This window comes from Lagopus leucura, unplaced genomic scaffold (assembly GCF_019238085.1).
Source record: "Lagopus leucura isolate 7727_CA_CO unplaced genomic scaffold, USGS_WTPT01 Super-Scaffold_702, whole genome shotgun sequence".
NCBI lineage: Eukaryota > Metazoa > Chordata > Aves > Galliformes > Phasianidae > Lagopus > Lagopus leucura.
The window spans coordinates 11049165-11070709 of record NW_024962254.1 but is presented as its reverse complement, the minus strand read 5'-3'; the positions used below and the strand labels follow the sequence as shown (position 1 = coordinate 11070709).

General features: G+C 41.4%; 1 protein-coding gene across 1 annotated transcript in view; it reads left to right on the top strand.

Moving 5' to 3' along the window:
- LOC122175065 (G2/M phase-specific E3 ubiquitin-protein ligase-like) overlaps positions 1–349 on the top strand; it is a 3126-nt gene extending 2777 nt beyond the window's left edge. Inside the window, 1 exon segment of the mRNA XM_042862460.1 lies at positions 9–349. Within this exon segment, the coding sequence (XP_042718394.1) occupies positions 9–349 (341 nt within the window).
- Positions 350–21545: the final 21196 nt, after the last annotated feature.

The following is a 21545-nucleotide window of genomic DNA, read 5'->3' as shown; positions in this document are numbered from 1 at the left end:
GAACGCAGAAGACGTTCCAGTGTTCTGCAGCGAGGGCAGAACCAAGATCGAAGCCGTTCCCCATGGGATCGTCGGCCTTCCAATTCCCAAAGACAGTCGGGAGGAAGCCTCAGCCCCCGTTCCAGGCAGCAGCGGCCATCTCAGGCACGATGCCCCTCCCGGGACCAGCCCTGAAGATCCTGCAGGAGCAGCCATGGACCAGAGGGAAAAAAAAGAAGCGTTAATGGCTTACGAGCTGGTGTGGCACGGCCCCGTGACTATAGAGGCAACGGACTCGTGGGCCCCAGGAGAAGCATACGGAGATTGCAGACGGGTCTACAAAAACTGCAAAGCAGCGGCAACCATCTGACGAGTCCGCGAGAGGGAGAGCAGCCGGTGTCCTGCCAGGAGCTGCAGCTTTCTTCCTCTGAGCCCAAAGTCCTCTGGGGAATGCCGCTCCTCCTTTCCCCTCCGACAACCAAAATGCCTCAAAAAAGCAGTGCACAGAACCAGAACATCAACTCTCCAACTCCCACCGCTTTACGTGATGTTCTGATGTGGAATACCAACAACAAAAATTACAACACCACAACAAAAAATAAAACCAAAAATTTACCCCCAAAAAGCTGTCTAGTGTCTACTCTCTAAACCGGGAGCTGAATACTCCAGCTACACCGTTAGAGGTACACCGTGAGGATGAAGAAGGATCCAGGGTATATCCCCTGCATAAGGAGCAGGGCAGATATCTTTACACAAGCACAGCGCTTCCAGGAGGACTGGTCAGAGAAGATCCAACCAAAGGCTTACAGGCAACACAGGCTCTTGGCATATGTATGTAGCTTCATTGCCAGAGCAGGCTGATTTTGCACAACTATGGCTACGCTACACCCAGCCTGTCCTAGCTCATATTGAGCCCCCTTGGTACCCTCCACACGCAGCTCTTTGGTGGCGTTCACACCCAGCATGACTGCAGTGACTGCAAGGGGTCCGCTGCTGAGCTACAGCCCAGTTCAGCTGCATCTCAGCGCTTGTCTGAGCACGCATCCACAGGTAAAAGACATGCAATCGGACACCCCTGATGCAAGAGGACAGAGAAACTGCACTCACTCACTTCATTGCAGTATCTCCCTGCCTTCTGTCACCAGCTGCTCTTTAACCACAGGCCCTCTGCAACCTCTCTTGACGTCGGATGCCAAGATCTGATGTCAGCAGTGCCAACCGGAGCCTGAAATATTCCAGCTGCCCACTGCCCACCTCTTCTTCCTTCCAAACCTAGCAATTTGTGCTAGGTGCATGCACACACAAATGCTGTCATTACAGCTCTGCTCTCAGCAAAACTAATGAAAGTTAACTTGAATTACATCAGCAGAGGCCGAGCTCAGTTTTTTATCAGGGAAAAACTGAAGGAGCTAACACAAAGGAGATGCAATGAACTTGCTCATGTACCTACTTCTGGCAGTAATACTAAGGTACTGCCCATACAGTAGCACTTACAGTCCTGGCCCCGAGACTAAACAGGCAAGGGAATGAATAAGAATCCACTACGAATAAAATAATAAAAAAGCATATCATAGCTCCATAAGATTGGAAGCAATTCAGGGAAATTCTAAGATCATTACATCATAGAGTCATGGAACGGCTTAGTTTGGAGGGGCCCTTAAAGATCATCTAGTCCCAATCCCCCTGCCGTGGGCAAGGCTGCTGTCCACCAGATCAAGCTGCCCATGATCCAGGCCAACCTGCCCTTGAATGTCTCCAGAGATGAGGCATTCACAGCCTCTCTGTGCAACCTGTGCCAGTGCCTCACCATTCTCTGAGTAACAAAATTCTTCCTAACGTCTAATCTAAATCTCCTCTCTCTTAGGTTAAAGCCTTGTCCTATCACTATCTACCTGTGTAAAAGGAAGGTATTCCTCCTACTTGTAAGATCCCTTGAAGTACTGGAAGGCCGCAATGAGGTCTCCCTGGGGCCTTCTCTTCTCCAAGCTAAATATGCCCAACTTCCTCAACTTTTCTTCACAAGAGAGATGCTTCAGTCCTTCAGTCATCCTTGTGGCCCTCCTCTGGACGCAGTCCAACAGCTCCACATCCTTCCGCTACTGGGAGCTGCAGGCCCAGACACAGTACTCCAGATAGGATCTCATGAGGGCAGAGTAGGCAGGGACAATGATCTCCTGCAGTGACTGCAAGGGGTCTTCTGCTGAGCTACAGCCCAGTTCAGCTGCATCTCAGCGCTTGTCTGAGCACGCATCAGTAGGTCAAATAATTGGAGGGGGAAAAAAAAGTGTTATTGGGCCTGTCCAGCACAGCCCAGTGACTGATGAGGCAAGGGAATAAATAAATCCAATATGAATAAAATGAATATATTAACATCACTATTAAACCATTTCACCTTCTTTTATTTTTCATGTGCTTTCCCCCCCCGTCTTTGCTTTTCCCCAGGCTCATACATTCTGGGTTCTTGCTTTTTATTTCTGCATAGTATCTTCCTTGGCAGATGGCATGCAGACCTGGCTTTACCAAACACAAGGCAGCAGAAGCTATCATCAGGAGCAGCTTTCAGACCAGCAGAACAGTGTTTCAAAAAACATCCATGTGCTTAAGAATTTTTCCAGGTGCATAGTTTTTTTCTGCCAACTACTGACAACTGCCAAGTTCCTACAGTCCTTTAGATATCAAATCTCGGGAATGTAAGTGACGAGACCCACTCTCATCCAAAGCGAAGGGGTTGCCAAGCCAGGGAAGAGAACTTTATCTGCCTTCTGCCGTGTACCTCCAGGACAACTCCAGGGCGATAGGAGCATTGGGCCAGGGCAGCCGCACCGACCCGGCGGGCTACAGACAGCGCAGCGCCGGCCGGCCTGCAGGGGGCGCCAAAGCACCGGACGCGGCGCTTTGTGGCGCAGCGGCTCACGCCGCTCCCCTCCGCCCCCACGAGCGCCCGCCTCGCCGTGCTGGCATCAGTCTGAGAGGGCGGTGATGTAGGGGCGGAGGGGAGGAGTTGTACCTACCTGCCGCACTCGTTCTGCTTTCCAAGAAATACACTATTTTTTTCTCTTATTTATTTTTAATTTTTTTCTCTCACGTTTGGCCTGCATTATTCTCCAGCTCCTACAACAGTTGTTCTCCCTTATATCAGCCCCGAGTGCACATAAATCGCTTTTTGTACACCGACACTGATTGTGGCAGAAAGCTCAGCCTGTACTGGGCTCTCTATGCAGCCTTGGGCTGCGCTCATCCCTATCTGCTTTCCTTAGAAAACCCCTACAGCTCACACTGATCCTCAAAGCTCCCATACACTGCAGTTTTATGCATCTCCCTTTTATTATTGTATGCCTTTGTCTTTACTCTCTGTGGTGCAGAGGGATGCTTTATCCAGGGTTCATGTCAATAAATCACTCTTACAAGTGGCCATGCTGAATTCTCTGCATCTGATGCTGTGCAGACAGACAGCACTGAAGAGTAACATAGAAGATAAAAGCGTAGTTACACTGAGTATTTCCAAATTGTGGTAACCGAAGTCACCTTCATAGAGTATGTCCATAGCATGGCATGGAGGCAACTGAGGATATTGTGGGATTCTGGATGGGTGATGGGACTTCAGTTCTGGAGCGGCTGGGAATCATAGAAACATAGAATGATTAAGGTTGGAAAAGACCACTAAGATAATCTAATTTAACCATCAGCCCATCTCCACCATGCCCACTAACCGTGTCCTGCAGCCCCACATCACAGTTCTTGAACACCTCCAAGGATGGTAACTCCACCACCGTTATCCAGCTTTAAGAAATTCATGTCTGTATACAATACATCAGATAAAACAGGGAAAGAGATAGATATCATCAGATAGAACAGGGAAAGAAAACAAAACAAAACAAAAACAAACAAGAAAACAATAAACTTACCCCATACTTTCTCAGAGCCCAACAGACTCCCCGGAAGAACAGGAAGCTAGGCAGTCTAATGGCCTCGACATTCATCTGACTTAACTTCTACCACTTAGAAGCTACTGCAGACAGTCCTAAACCTTACTTGCCCATGAGCTATAAGCTGAACAGAATGGTACAAAAGAGGCCCACTATCAGAATTAAGTTTGCATCCTGCTCAAATATGGTATGCAGCTGGTTTGACACTGTGGTGTCAGAGGATGATACAAGCTACAGAGAAAGAATATGCAAAGAAAGAAGGCACAGTGAGGCAGAGTAGGGAATGGCTTCCATGTGGGAGTGCATAAGTAGATTAAGACTCAAATAAATTGCCTCTCTTACAGAGCAGGGAATATAATAGGGAGCTAGTGACATGGAAAGGGTAAACAGGAACAGATGTCATGTATCTTCCAAATTAAGACCTAGTAAATAAAATCAGGAAGTTCAAAATGAACAGAAAGCAGCATGTCTGCACACAATTAATTGTGGAGCTTTAGAGTTTGCTGAAAGACAGTACAATTTTGCATGTGTTCAAAAAGGGCTTGGGGACATTCAGGGAAGAGGAATGTGTGAAGGCTCTTGTATTGACAGACACTGACAATGGATCAGGAAGTGCCTGCACCAGAGGCTGATGAGGCTGCATGTGTGCTGCTGTTGGCTTCTATCATGCATGGGGCTCACTTAGGTGGACCTTTGGATGGATATTCTGTAATAGGAATGTATGTGGAGGGTAATATCCTTTTGTAGGTGTTGTAGATGTTCAGCAGTTGCCTTTAAATGTAGACAAAGGAAGCACTTCCTAGTCCCTAAGGTGGCAGTAGCTCAGTGCGTAACTACATTTTTGCTTGGCTGCATATCAGACCTTTCTTCTACTGACAGGAGGAGAGGTAATGGCCTCAAGTTGCACCACTGGAGTTCCAGGTAGGATGTTAGGGCAAATTTCTTCTCTGAAAGAGTGGTGAGAGACTGGAATGGGCTGCCCCAGGAGGCGGAGGAGTCCATGTCTCTGGAGGAGTTCAAGAAATGTGGAGATGTGGCACTGAGTGGGCATGGCTTAGTGGGCATGGTGGTGATGGGTCAATAGCTGAACTGGGTGATCTTAGAGGTCTTTTCCAAACTTAACAACTCCATAATTCTGCAGTTCTCTTATGCACTGGGTTTCTGTAGCCTCAGTTGTTCTGTGGTGCATAGCTGCAGGTAAATAATGGCAGTCACACCAATTAATTTTCTTCAATGAGTGCATATAAAATAGAAGCTTCTCCACTTTTTTTCTTCTTTTTAAATAAGCAATATGAGTTATGAAGCTGAACTCAGACATGAAAGTACTTCAAAAATAAAGGTTCAGTTTGTACACCTTCTGATTATGGCAGCAGATTCATTTCAATGTGTAAAGCTATTTTATTTCGCCTCATAATATTCAATAAAGCCCTGAATTATAGCAAGATCGAGTATATTGCAAATCTTCCTTTTCTCTGTTTCTCTGTGATCCAGCTGCATAGACCAACAGTCCACCAAAATGCAGAGAAATAAGAACAGAACTGAGCAAACAAAAGCGCCAAAGCTGAAAAGATCCAAGTAATAAAAAAGATTATTTTGGTACAAAACATATGAGATATTACAGTTTTAATAACTTTTTTTTTTTTTTTTCTCATTAGAAAATTGCCTTCAGAAAGAAGGCACATTCTATTTTCATGTGAAATGTTTGAAGGAATCCAGCTATTTAACTGCTCACGCTTTTTTCAGTTTTGCTTTATGTCCATTTGCTAATATCTTTTTATGTGTTTAAGTAATTTGTTCCAGCTTCCTTTCTGTCCTTTTAAATTAATAATTAGAAGGCAGACACAGAAATAAGTCCTTTATTCTAATGAAAAAGAATGAGTCATTAGTGCTTATCATTCTAAAACACCTTTTACTCTGGGAATTTTCAGAAGATTTTCAAGTGTGACCTAATGTGCAAATTGCTGCTTTTGCCACGGTGTAGAGCCAGTAGTTGCTCTGACATCCTGCAGGCTGAGTAGGGCTGGGGTGCTGTGCTGTCAGGTCTGGCTGCAGGAAGGATCTGTGTCTGCTTCTTCCACACATCCTTCCCAGCAGGGCAGTTCCCCATGCCCTATCCAGCCTGGCATGAGAAGGCAGAAGAATCTGTCCCCCTTAGCTGCCTAAGGACCTCATCTCTCTCCTTGAGCTTCTTCACAACTGTAGAAAATGGAAATGCTTTCTTTGCTGTTTGGATCCACTTCCACATGTGTGTGAAAGCTGAATGAGTCAGTGCTGGTTCACTCAGCCTGGCTGCCCCTGCAGACCACCAAGGTCCCCTCTGCAGGGCAGAGCAGGTGAGTTTTTGGGGACTTTAGGGAGATAAGCCAAAGGGAGATAAGCTCTAACACAACTGAAAGGGATAAAGTTTGGTACCATATTCTCATTCTGCTATTTAATGCAATTATAGGATCTTAAAGGTTGGAAAAGGCCTCCAAGACAATCATGTCCAACCATCAACCCCCACCCCATGCCCACTCACCACATCTCTCAGCACCACATCAAACTTTTTCTTGAACACTCCAGGGACAGTGACTCCATCACCTCCCTGAGCAGCCTGTGCCAGTGTCTCACCACTCTTTTACAGAAGAAACTTTTCCCAATTCCCAACCCCAAATCTTCTTGACTTCAAGTGAAAGATAACTGAGGCCTGAAAGTTTGGGGACAATTTTATATCTGTTTCTCGAGAATGACTCAAGAGATGTCTGCTTCCAGGTTGTCTGCTGGACTAGATTAAGTTTAGGGGACAAAAGAAGTCTGTTCTTAATCATAATAAGATTTAAAAATGATACTGAAAATATAAAGTCTAGAGAAATAAAAGTACAAATTCAATTTAGATTTTATCTAATTTTATCTATTGTTTTTTTCCCCAGTAATAGCCGTTTTTTAATTTCTCAAGAAGTGTTCCCAATTAACCAACCTTAATACCTTTTAGCATCTTTCTTATTAGTCTGTGACTATGTAAAGGGAGCATTCTACCAATTTTCCCATGCATACTTGCTTATTATAGTCATCCCAGAAAAAGGCAATTTTTTAGAAGAAATAGAATCACAGAATCATAGGAAGCCATCAAGCCTGGTCTCCTCCAGACATGGGGCATCCACAGCCTCCTTGGGCAACCTGTTCCAGTGTGTCACCACCCTTTGAGAGAAAAACTTCCTCCTAATGTCTAACCTAAACCTCCCCTGTCTCAGTTTAAGACCATTCCCCCTTGTCCTATCACTGTCCACTCTCATAAACAGACGTTCCCTTTTATGTTTATACGCTCCCTAAGTCGCTTCAGGGCTTGTTTTCCATACCACTAAGAAAACTGAATGTGAATGAAGTACATGGGAAGTGACAGATAAATACATACCAAGAAAGAGCTAATTGTCAAAAACATTGTCCTGTATTTATTTTGCTATAACTGTGGGTGGAATTTTGTCCCATTGCCTCAGTTTAATTTCTGTGGCAAATGTTATTTAGCCATAGAAAATAGTCAAAGCCTGTGGCCAACTGTACTGAAAATTCAATTCCTTCATTACACATAAAACAATTCCATGGAGAGATCTGTAAATAGAACGTTTTTCTGTTCTTGTCTTGAGACAAAATTTGTATAATTTTAGATTTTAGTTTATCCTATTCACTGTTAATTTTTCTGGTTGAGCTAAGCTTTTCTCTTCATCCTTAATGCAGCTGAAAAAACAGAAGGATGGAGAGTCTATTTATGATGTGGCAACTCTTGACTCTTTGCTGTATTGCAATTACAGCCCCATCTCCTAAAATGAGATGAAAATCTAGGTGAAATCAGAGATTAATCACAACCAGGGAGGCGGCTTTTGGAGGTCGTTTGGATACTTATGAAGGTAGGTATCTGGGAAGATCTGGAATTCCTTGCATCGGGTGCATCTGTACTGGGTATCTGGGGACACCTGGGCTTTCCCTCTTTTAACCCTAAGAATGGGTGTTTTTTCTGCCCACCCAGGGCTCCACTGGTGCACACTTCTGCACCTTGCACAACCTGACCTGAAGCACCTTGGGATACCCTAACTAAATGCTTGTCTCAGTCAAAGCTGAAGTCTCGGTTTAGGCCTCAGGATTATACGATCAAGTTAAAGGTTTTTTAGAGGAAATTTTAAATTAAATTTAGTATCTGATATATTGGTGCAAGCTGTTCCTTTAAGTTACATTTATAGAGTGTATTCCTGTTTTGTTATAAAGTGAAACCTTTTTATGCTCTTCCTTAATGTGACATTGAGCTGAATTAGCTATAATTAAATCCCTTCATTGAAGCAGGGATACAATAATTTTAACCCTGTAGGGCATATATTTGTGTTGCCTTTGAAGAATACATAGAAGAAAGTTATATACTGATAATGCTGTCATTCTTCAGTTGAACCCTGTCCGTGTGCCTGGGGATGTGGGCAATCACTACAGCCAGATGTAAAAGATCACACTCACTCTGGAAGCATGGTAAATCAGGCAGGGAACACTGGACTAGGCAGGTGAGTGGGATGATAGCCTCAAAGACATCAACAAAGTAAAATGAGAATGTGTAGGATAAAAGGTCATAAAAATCCCAATGATTTTTATGACATGCTTATTTACTCATACTGGTTCCCTCCTCATGCAGAGAACACTCACAATGAAAATCTGGAATTTGTGTTGAAGAAGAGAGCAATGTGATTACTTCTAGGTAAAGTCTTGCAATAGAACTATGACAGCCATATGGCTTTCAAGTGTGTGCCTGGAATGAGTGCAGCCATACAATGAAATGAGACACTGTAGTCACTGAAGAAAGAATCTTCATTTAAAAATTCACCAATATCACAGAATCACAGAAACACCAAGATTGGAAAAGACCTACAAGATCATCCAGTCCAACCACAACCTAACCATACTACCCTAGCAACCCTCTGCTAAATCATGTCGCTGAGCACCACATCCAAACAGTTTTTAAACACATTCAAGTTTTAAACACATGGTGACTCAGCCACCTCCCTGGGGAGCCTATTCCAGTGTTTAACAACCCTTTCTGTAAAGTTTTTCCTGATATACAATCTAAACTTACCCTGGTACGACTTGAGGTCATTTCCCCTCATCTTGTCACAAGTAGGAAGAGACCAGCCCTGCTCTTGCTATAAGCAGCTTTCAGACATTAGAAGAGGGCAATAAGGTCTCCCCTTAGCTTCCTCTTCCCCAGACTAAACAGCCCCAGTTCCTTCAGTCTCTTCTCGTACAGCACATTCTCCAAGCCCTTCACAAGCCCTGTTGCCCTTCTTTGGACCTGCTCCAGCACCTCAATGTCCTTTCTGTACTGAGGTGCCCAAAACAGAACGTAGTATTTGGGGTGAGGCCTCACCAATTCCAAGTACAGAGGCAGGATGACTTCCCTATTCCTGCTCACCACACCATTCCTGATACAAGCCAGGATGCCATTGGCCTTCTTGGCCACCTGGGCACGCTGCTGGCTCATATTCAGCCAACTGTCTATCGGTGTACCAAGATCCCTTTCCATCAGGCAGCTTTCCAGCCATTCCCCCCCAACCCTGTAGGGTTGCCTGGAGTTGTTGTGACCAAAATGCAGGACCTGACATTTTGTCCCTATTGAAACTCATGCAGTTTTCATTGCCCTATTGATGCAGTCTATCCAGGTCCCTCTGTAGTGCCTTTCTGCCCTCCGGCAGACCAACACTCCCTCCCAATTTGGTGTCGTGTGCAAATTTACCGAGGGTGCACTCAACGCTGTCATCAAGGTTGTTAATAAAGGTGTTAAATACATCAGATGATGTTAAATACATCTGATGTTAATACATCAGTAGCACTTTTAGATCAATAAGGTGCTCAGTGAGAGGACTTTAACTAAATTTTCCATTAAAATTAACATGAGCTCCAGACTTCGTTTTGCCTAATATTGGGTTGCAAACTAGTTGAAGCTCACATCTGAGGTTAGCCTGTGCTGGATAGATTTTCTGTGAAGACTTGCTCATGTGTGCTGTGGAAAAACACAGGGTGTGATTCTGAACAATGTTGTTTTACAGTAATTTAAGTCGGCAACTCTTATCTGCTTCTGCAGTCTTCCTATGATGTAAGAAATGAGAATTAATAATATATAGTGATCTTAACTTCTGCTTACTTATTCTTACTGTAAAAGAAGGTTAAAAATATATGGTTGTAAATATTGTAAAAATTAGGAGAGGAGATCAGCTTTTGGGGATTTTAGTAGCTAAGCTGCTGAAGGTTTAAGAAAGAATTTTTGAGTCACAGAATGGCTTGGGTTGGAAGGGACCTCCAAGATCATCTAGTTCCAGCTCTCCTGCTGTGCCAGCATTCCCATTCACAAGATCAGACTGCCCAGGAAGCCATCAAGCCTGGTCTTGAACACCTCCAGGGACGGGGCATCCACAGCTCCTCTGGGCTGCTGTGCCAGTGCTTTAGCCCTCTGAAAGATGTGACATTTGATTGCTGAGTGTCTTGAGAGTTTTTTTTTTCTGTGCTCTGATAAATTTTTTTTCCAGAAGTTTTTGTTGTATTCACTTACTGTTTACTTGCTTTTTGCTTTTACAAGGTAATTTTCATGATATTTTTCTGAAGATTTCTCCTGAGTAACCCTGATTATCTTGCACTTCTATAAATTTTAGTTAACCAGTAAACAATTTTGTGTGACCATTATCCAGTTTCATCATAATTATGAAAAACTACAGTTGCGTGAGTGAGTGAATGTGGTGAGTGCCTTTATGAGGCACCCTTTCTTTCCAAGTAGTTCCTGAGCACACTGAGTTAGTTCTATAGAGCATTAATCTTTGTTTCCACTTCCTGGCAAGTAGCAGTAGTGTAATTTCATGAAGAATGATACCCAGTAAAATGGGATTTTCTAACTCTGCATAATAATACCCATTCTGATCTGCAGCAAATTATGATTTATACAAGTAACACTTTTTATTCTGTTTCCTTCCAGAGGAGTGGTTACACATAAGGCCAGAGGCTGTACTCTATACACAAATATAACAAGTTGGCAACAGTCAAAAGTCTGTCTCAAATAGGAAAAGACTGATGATAGGATAACAGACATTACCTCTCGATATCTTTTTTTTTCTTTAATGATGCTTTTTTTGTTTCTTTCTTGGGGTGGAGTGGGGGATTATAAAGTGAAGAAAGCAGTGAATTAAAGCACTGTGTCAGTGTTATGGACTTACACTGGGAATACTATACTTTGTAGGTTTGTAGGTACTTATACAACCCTCCTTGCTAGGGTAGCATTCAAATGCCTTACTGTTTTTATTATATTTTCTTTCACTTGTAAAACAGGGAAATGTTTACAGTTTAGAAGTTGGGATCTTGAGCCACACACGCACCAAAAAAAAAAAAAAAAAAAAAAAGAAAAAAGAAAAAAAAAAAAGCAAACAGAGACTTTGAAGGCTTATATTTCTCTTAAATCTCGGTCTTAATATCATCTACTGGATATTTGTGATGGCCGTGCAGTTAACTAGAGCCAAACAATTAGAAAATTAGTCATGGAGAACTTAAACTCTTTGACCATGGCCTTTCGTGATTCATCTGCCATCTCGTTAGGAACTTCTGGTAATGACAATGTCTTGGAGGTTTATTTATCCCGGACTCAACATCATGCCTTTACAACCGGATCATCAGATGTAACTTTGCCCTAAGGAGCGGGAGACATGCAATTTGATTAAATCCAAGTTCCTTATTCAGATTACTCACAGATTTTAAGCAATATACATAGGTTTAACCAAAAAGGTCCTTCCATGAACATGATGTGAAATTGTGCTGGAGTTTGAGTCCCTCTGTGAGCTTTCTGAGTCATAAGAGGGAGTGAGTCTGTAGCCATTCATTCAGCAGAGGGAAGTGGGAATTATAGTAAGCCCTAAGAAGGCCTACTGTATTCAAACAAGCTCCAGGATTTATCTCCCTGGCTGTTTAAATTTGTTATCTTTGTGAGATCATTATAAATGTTGTAGTTGACCAATGGGTTTACAAATTTTAGAAGGGTGGAGAGAGAAGAGCAGGGAAGATTGGCAAGCTGACAAAGATAAAGACAATGAAATGCCATGCACACACAGACAAGAGCTGGACACCATCACTGTAGAACAGGATGCACTGTTTAGAAGAACTAACTACTATTTATGTGTTAATAGTGTAATACCACTGTAAGACATTAAGCTTTGTTATGATGTCTGTGGCATTAGAGGGACTGTCCTGTGTCCAACACCACAGATTGTCATACTGGCGGGCGTTGGCTTAGCCTCTTCCTATCTTACATACTGTCATCACTTAGTATGATTTTGAAAGAAAAGAGAATAAGCAGTAGAATTTTGTGAAAAATACATAATGGAGAGTGATAGAATTAAATTATGTGAAAAATATTTTCTATTTGCCAAAAGAGTACATGATGTAAAGGCTGTACAGGAGGCCCACCTGGCTGGGGCAGGCTTTGGGCTGGGCACATGTTCATGTTCAAATAGAAGGCATTCTTCCTGAATGTGACTATGGTAGGGACAATGATTTTCTTCAGGTAAACCATAACATCATTGAATACGTGCCTGTTTCACTTCTGATCAGTCTTCAGCTCTACTGAAACTCTGGTGTCTAATGCCAGTGGAGACATGGGGAGGATAATATGGGTGGCCAGTTTGCCTGGCCACGGGTATTTTCTGATTTCATCATTGTTTGAACAGCTGAGAATCAGGACAGAGGTCACATTGCTGAAATAACCATTTTGTACAAGTTGCTATTGTGCTGATGTCACCATTTGCCTCCGCAGAACTGACTAATGATGGAAACGCAGTTGATCACTTCTGTGATTTTCAGTTTTTATCAGCACTTTCAGTGTTAAAATTATCTAATCCTGATGTTACACTGGTTTTACGCCATCCATTTTGAAGAAGAGACACTGATCTTAGATTGGCGTGGCTGTCTTGTCTGCCATGATCCTGCTTTCCATCTCTTTGATAGGTATATTGGTTAGGAGAACTCAGTGCTACAGTTGGACACTAGAATAGAAATACTTGTTAATTTTTTTGCATAAAAGAAAGAAAGTTGGGAATGATTAAGATTTTTTTTTTTTCAACGGACATTAAAACAAAAGGCAAACCTTGATATTTTGTGCCCAGAGATCTTGAGCTCTAGTAAGTAACACAGAGGGGATGAGAGAACTGGTATTGAATTCTGACATACTGGATCTAGATTATGTAAATACCTGTGTTTCCCAACACAATAAAACGAGATTTACATTCTTATCATGAGATTTTACCTGCTGGAACTTCAGAACAAAATAGAAATGTATTTGGTGTTGTACATAAATTGGAACATTTTTACCCCTGTGATTTGTGCTGCATGAATAAGTCTTTGTTAGTATGCTTCTTTTCATATTAAAAATAAAAGCATGAGCTTTTGTCACCCACCACATGCTATTTAAAAAGTTTCTTGGTATTTAAGGTCACTGGCTTTCCAACAGGAAACGGAGGCATGCTATGGGAAAAATCTCTAGTGTAAATGTTTAAATAATAGTGAGATTATGTAAAAAACAACCACACTTAAAGGACTGAGAGGTAAAGTCTGAGTATTTGTGTGCACCAAGATATAAAACCAGCATTTGTTTATAAATTAATTAATATGGCTGTCCTTGTTATTTCTGTTACTAAGCATCATCTTCCGCATCTAAATTCAAGAATTTTATAGGCCTAGTTGGGATTAGCCAAGTGAGATCAAGTTCCAGTGTAAAATGATCAGGATTATATCACCTTTTGCCACCACCAGTGCTGGTCCGAACAGCAGCTCCCACTGCAGTTACAGGGTGGTGCTGGCTGCAGGTCTCTGATGAGGCCAGGTTTTGTATTGTCCCTTCTCAGAAGAAAATCTGTTATTTTCCACCAGGAAGCTCAGTCTTTGATGGCAGACTCCTGATGTTATGTTCCTTTAACATGTCTGGATAAAGATGACCTTCAAAATCCACCAAGCGAATGCTAAAATTTGCTTCTACCTTAAGTTTGGCATTTCTCTTTTCTTTTTCTCATTCCCACTGGGTACCTTGACTTTCTCTCCAAGATTAACTTTGTAGATCTCTCTAAGCAGCTATTGTGGGAACATGCTGACACCGTTTGTTACCTGTTCATCCTCATTCCTCAGAATGCCTATTTAGCCACTCTCGTTAGCCACTCCTTGGCTATTTTCAATGTAGTTTTGTTCCATCACTGTCTCTTTTTTATGCATTCTTTATAGACTCACTGTTTGCACTCATCTTTTTAGTTGAGAGTTCCACAAAAGTACTTTTTACCATGTTGGCTTACAAATTCTAGCCAGGATTTGCCTTTTTTGGCTTGTTGATTGACAACCCACCATATTACGAATACACTTTGAGGGAAAGAGTTATCATAGATATGCAGGTGATATTCTACATGGATTTACCAAAGGTCCATTATACCTCATTAACTCAGTATCTTTATTTGAAAATAATTACTATTGACAGTGTAAAAGAAGTGATATCTAATCTACTTAGACATAAATGTACAGTCATCATAGACTTTATTAATTAAATGTTAGAGGTTGGGGATCAGTGCAGAAATTATAATGTGTGTGATGACCTAAGAGAAAGAAGGAAGTGCTCCTAACTGAAGGGTAGGAGTCAGTCTAGAGGGATTTTTACTACTAGAGTTCCTCAAAGGTGACATTTGTGATGGCTTTATTTTTATTTTAATGATAATTCAATCATGCACACATTCGCATGATTGTGTGACTTGGCCACAGAACCTTTAGACTATAAAAGTAAAGTGGGAAATGGTCACTGGTGTTGATTAAGATGAGAAAAGTGAAGGCATAGAAGTTAAACACTGAGTGAGCGTTGTTATCTGTTACATACCAGCAGTGAGCATAGTTACCTCAATTTGAGGACAACCGTGAGTCTCAGACCTTCTAAACTCTTCTTCATGAAGGAGTCTGCCTTTCTGTGCTACTTCTTTCCAAAACATTTTGTGCAAGTTCATAATGAAAATCTCAACACACTACTGAAGGGATCTTTCATGCTGTGTAGAAAGTAAAGTTCAGACAGATATCAGTGTTTAAAATCTCAGCTACACAAGGAAGAGAAACTCTTTGGGTTTTCAGTCATCATGAGATCTCTTTAAAATCTGCAAAAATGCTGAGTAAGATTTACAAGACTTTATTGTACTGAAATGCAAATCTCAAGGAATGGGCTTCTGTGGTTCAAGATGGGCTCCAGAAGATGAAATCTAAGAGCTTTAAAGCAACCTGGAGTTTGGTACAATGTCAAGTTGCTTCCTCTGTTCACTTCAGTTACCAAACCTGTAACTTTAAACAGAATTTCTATTTTCTGGTGCTAACTCTGTTGTTTGATATATCCTATCTGCATGCTTGCCTCCCTGAGATTGATACTGATAACACAAGGATTCCTTTAATTCAGAAGGACTTCTGATGAATTTCTACAGGAATATTTCTCAGCAGCAAACACCTCATCCCAACCCAAACTGCTGCAACACCATTGTACTGCTAAAATGTGGGTAGTGATATATGAGGAAGTGAATTAGAGAGACTATTTGTACATCTTCATAAATCCTCTTCCACATGTGCTGAAGATTTTTGGCCAGTGTAGCCTTCTGGAAGTTTAAAGAGTTGATTTCATATTTCTGAACACTGCTGTTACACACAGTTAACAAAAAATTGACATTTGTCCTTTGGAAAACTCATTAGATTTCTGGAAAGGCTGACCTGTTGGACTTGGGTAAAGGGTGACTGATGAAGAGGGGTGTAACTTTGTGACTTGGTCAAAAATGGAGTGGAATTTGGTATCCTGTCCGAGAACTAAATGAAAGCAAGTGAATGGCTTTTCCTAAGACTTGAAGGATCAGCATAAACTCAGAACTCTTCTCCATATTAGTGACATACGTAATTTTAGGTTACTTGAACTTATTTGAGCGAATAGTAAAGTATGTGATACTTCCATAGCAATATGAACTCTCATTTATGTTCCATGAAGAAATCATGGGGGGGAGCTGACCTTTGGTGATACTATATATAGTTAACATATTCATCTATTAATTCCTGCTATGCAAATCTCCAGAGGGTGGTTCATTACATTAGTGGCAGGCAGCTGAATGCCAGCCTTAAGCTGCAGTTTGCTTCCCAGCATCATTTCTGATATCCAGAACTTAAGTGACAGTCGGAAATATCTGTGCTATTTTAGGGTGAGGCTGGGAAAAAATGATTGCTTTCTTCATCTCTCTGAAGGATGGCATTATACAATGATCTGCATTATTACTACTTTAATTGGATTTTATTTTTCTGCAAAAAATACATCTGGACTGTATTTCGTGTAAATCATAAACAGTTTAAATATAGTTACAGCAGTATAACATTGTTGAAAATTGGTAGATTTATTATACATTCATGATTAAAGTTTTAAGATTATTCACTTTTGTAAGAAAAAAAGTTTCAGAACACTGTCAGTGTTAAGAATCGCAGCAATACTAAAACTCAGTACTTCTGGTTCAGATGCTGAAGTATGCTATACTTACACACTTATATTACACCAATAATTGCATAAGAATTATTTGAAAATATCAAGCTTTAAAAAATGTAAAACATTCAAAAATCTAGGATGCCTATGTGAAAATGACTGTTGGTCATTTCCATTACTGCCAACAATTACTTGGTAGTAATTGTATTAACACCAGAAATGATCATTCAACTTGTCTAGCTGCTAGAGACCTGTTTCAATTCATTCTGATATTCAGCATTGCACTGAAGGCCTCAAATACACTTTTGAATCCATAGAGGCAGCCCAGCAGTGTGTACGCACTGTGTCTGTGTGCAGCTTTTACTTGTGAAGTATAAAAATAGCTTCATCCCACAGCTTTGCTTGCTCTCCCTGATGCACTACAGGAGGAAAAAGCCCCAGCACAGCTCTCCCTATACCTGGTTCATTAGGCCTAAGTGGTTGAGAAGGAAAATTGTCACTGTCTTCAGTTGGAAAGAAATGACCATGGAACACAGATTTATTACTAGCAGAAAAAGTTTTAGACTAATGCTTGCATAATCCTTGAGCTAGCAAACAAATGAGCAAGCAATGTCATCATTAGTTAGCGATTTAAAGAGATCAGAAGACTATAAAATTGCTTTAAAAGTTTCTTCTCAAGGAAACTCTGGTGCTCCAGACTAAATTGTTGTTATTTGACAGTAAGAGGAGATGCATTTGAAAACAATTTGGATTTGCACAAGAAAAGAAAATTACATAATCACAAACAGTGGCTGTTTTGTTGATGGAGCCCTTCTGATTTCTAGTGTACTTCCTGGAGAGCAGGTTTGCTGGAGTCACTGCCGCTCTGAAGCCCATTTGCTTATTAGTTTGGATTATATCAACAGGACTGCTGAGAGCTTGTACTTTTTTAAGTGGAACATATGGTCCACAAATATCACTCTTTCTTTCCAGCTAATGGGCAAAAGGATTGAATACCAAACTAATAATGGGTCATTTCTCTGCAGAACCGTTCACTGCTTCCATGGAGACCGTGGTAAGCAGCAGGATTGCACCTGGTGACTATTCGTGGTTCAACCTCAACAACAAAGCCCAAGCACACTTTTTGTACCCATCAGGTGAAATAGACTGAGAAAGACTGAGCTAATTGTAGCTTATTTTGAACTCAGTCATAAACAAGTTTAAGCATCTTTTTTACACAACGACCCTGTAAAAAATTGTGTTTCTGCTAGTAGCAGGACATGTGCCTAATGCTGAAGGCCCCAGTCTAGGCTTGTTACCAGCTTGCTATCTGAACTGGAACATGCTATTGTGTATTTCCTTCTATGGTACAAAGCTGAGGCAGGCAATAACACTGAAGACCTTGAAATTAAAAGGCACAGGTTGAAGAGAGGCCTGAGAACTATGAACAACTAACTGATGGTTACCTGGCCAGTGGAGAAGGGCAAGGGTAAGATCTGAAAAGACTGTTTTCGCCTTAAGACAAGAAGTTGCAGTAAAGCAAGAAAGAAAAACAGCCAAGTGATGAAAAAAGCCCCTGCTAAAGCCTGGAAAATAACCCTACTGAACACAGCAAAGTCTGCAGTTCATGAACAGGGATAACAGGTTAAGAACCATCCTGAGGCTTAAAACTCTTATAAAAGGATATCTCAAATTGAGGGCAATGGGAGAGGAGAAATGTGAGGTCTGCTCAAGGTCCAGTTTCCCTCCTCAAGGAGCTGTAAGTCTTGATTACTTTCATCTGGGTCATTGAGACCATCAAGGCCCATAGCAATTAGTGCTGACTGTGTGGATTCAGCCTCATGGATTCAGCTTTACTACATTATATTTTTATTATCAGTCCTTTCAGTACTCTCACACAACAGTCAATAATTTGTAGGTTTATACGTAAATTCAACTGCAAAACCAGGCAAACAATGAAGACATTTTGTTTCATATATTTTTGTTGAAAGTGTTAGATATTCCTTATTATGATCTTAAACCCGCCAAGGTTAGATGTGTGATGATCTGATCTGTCCTCTGTGAGATGTTAACCAAACTACTTCTCCCACTATTGCTCCATGCCATGTGTTCATTGGGACAGGCCTGTTACGAAGGGGAGCTATAAGATGGAAGGGGACAGTTTCTTTATCAGGGTCTGTTGTGGTAGGACAAGGGGTAATGGTTTCAAACTAAGAGAGGAGAAATTTAGATTGGATGTAAGGAAGAAACTTTTTATTATAACAGTGGTGAGGATTTGGAACAGGTTGCCCCATCCCTGGGGACACTCAAGGTCAGGCTGGACTGGGCACTGAGCGCCTGATGGAGATGTAGGCGTCTGTGTTCATGACAGGGGAGTTGGACCAGATGATCTGTAAGGGTCCCTTCCAACTCATACGATTCTAAGATGAACTTCAGCTCTTTTTTGCGACATTTGAAAATGGAGAAATGTATCTATTTTATCTCACCATTACGTGGGCTGTTACAGAAGAGAGAATTTTTATGCTAATCTGGCGGAATTTTCGCTTGCTTTACCTTGCTTTTGGTGAACTGCAAACACTGCTCAGACCTCTTTTTTATTAATTTTAAAAATACAGGATCCTGAATGCTGTTCCCACATGTGCAGTCATGTTACTACGACTGCATCTCATTTTCCTGTTTTTTATCTGCTTTTGCAAATGCTAATTGTATTTCCCTGTATTTTATGTCAATATTTTTGCATTGTCTGTGATACCATTACTAAAGATGATTTCTCAGCAATAACTATGATTTTATTAAAATTTACAGTCACCACAAAGAAGATTTATGGTAAGACTAAATCTCACAGAATCACACAGAATCACAGAATCACCCGGGTTGGAAGGGACCTCAAGGATCATGTAGTTCCAACCCCCCTGCCTGGCAGGGCCACCAAACATACACATTCAGATCAGGTTGCCCAGGACCCCGTCCAACCTGGCCTTGAACACGTCCAAGGATGGGGCATCCACAACCTCCCTGGGCAGCCCGTTCCAGGGCCTAACCACTCTCCTTGTAAAGAACTTCCCCCTAACATCCAACCTAAATCTTCCCTCCTCTCAGCCACTCTGGACTCATTAATTCCAGTGTTTCAAATCAGCACAGGACACAGCTTGCTTTCTTTTCTGAGCGCTTAATTCAACAGAGAACTTGTCCATTTAATATCACAGTTAAGGCTCTTAAGTGCAACATTATTACTGGGATCTAGTCTCACCTAACTTTTATATCTGGCTTTGACTGTTATATCTCATCCTAGCTATATATACTTTAGCCAAGATTTATCTTGATCTAATGAGGAACACCTTATTTTTCAAGTCTAGTCCTTGGTAACCAGTAAAATCATGAACTTTTAGCCTGGGCAGCTCTGCTCACGTGTAGTTGCTGATATACAGGGGCAGAATTCAGCTGCCTTGGAGTAGGATTGTATGAATGGATGTGTCTCCTGAATGACTGGATCCATTAGGGCTGCTGCTTACAAAAGACGCTCTTAACCATGGTGGTGTCTGCCTTTTATAGTACCAAGAGCACTCATTCAAATGTGAGTTCAAAACCCTAAGCATAAGATCATCCATCTGCTGTACATTAGATTACCTCACCCAAAATGCTGCCTGCTAAGCTACAAGCAATTACTTTCCAATATCTCTGCTGAAGTTCCCAAGACTCTTGTAGTCCTCTGTAGCAAGTGGTCATGGTATTCAGCTATGCATGTGAATGCTAAACTTAATTTTCTTTACCTAGATGCTTTAAACATTTAATATAGGGACTGCTTAGTTATATAAGATCTGGACGTGACACCAGAAACCAAATTTCCTTTGTAGATGCTTTACAAACCTAGGTGTGTATTCCCAGTTCCTGTGAATCTGGTAGTCACTGCTGTAGTCATCCATCTTCAGCAGGAAGAGAGGAGAATCAGACCAACACTCTTTACAACAGGCAGATATGAGAGAGGTCTTAGAGAAAAGATTTTGGAGTTCACAGTTAGAAACAAAAAGTTTCAGAAACTTCTATGAAAGCGGTCACCTCTATGTCTTCTTCCTTTTCACCTCTATGTCTTCTTCCTTTAATGCCTATAATAATTTTCCCTGGTAATAGTTTTCAAAAATATATGGAATTCCAAAGAGTCTGTTGTTTTTCAACCCATTCAAATTATTTCCACATCATAAAGAGCAGAAAGCTATAACTTTGAGGCAGACAATGCCTAGAACATATGAATTACGGGGGAGTATTTTAGAGGCATCCCCTGCCTTTCAAAGACATCTATTGCATGGGACAACTGGTGTGAAACATCTCAATGTATTTTCCAAGTGTATAACGTGAAAAGAAAAACAAGCAGGTGGTAATGCAGGAAGAGAAGCTTCCCAGAAGATGGAAGTTCTTATGAATTTTTGGTTAAATAGTTGTCTTTACTTTTGTCTGCATCTCTCAAACATATATTCAGTATAGTCTTGATATAAATGTTGACAGACATTATGAACATTATGACAGAAATACCTATAGGAATAGAATACAAGGCTGTGGGGAGATATCCACTCAGCAAACAGCTTTGAGGGTTGACAATTTTCAGTCCTTTTGCAGAAGGGTACAGCTGGTATAACTTTTCCTAAGAGCGGTTTGGTGGTGTGCCCAGCACTCCTCTCCAGGCAAAACTCAAACAGTTTAACAAAGGGTCTGGATCATTCTGATTGAAGGGAATAGGGGGAAGTCTGTGAGACCCTTCTTGGAGGAAAGCCATAGAGACAGTCACCTTCAGTGTCACAGAACCTATTTGTTTCCAGCTCCATTTATAAAAACCAACAGAATGGGGCAATCGACTGCTGTATGGTGAGGGGTATTGAGGACCGTTCACAGTAAATCTGCAGCCCTGAATGGACTGGAAAAAGCAAATGTAATAACTATCAACTTTGTTTAAAATAACAATAATGCCTTGGCTCTACTGGCTCGTATTTCCTCTCAGCTGGGTTAAAGTACTAAACCTCTTATCAGGCATTCATTGCAAAGAGTTTTAACTGAATTAATGGCTACAGGAGCTGGCGTGTTGGCTTGATAGTGCGTCAAACGGGACTTGAAGGGGGTGTGAATGAAATCTCATTGCTGCTAATGAAGGCTGTAATGCCATGTTA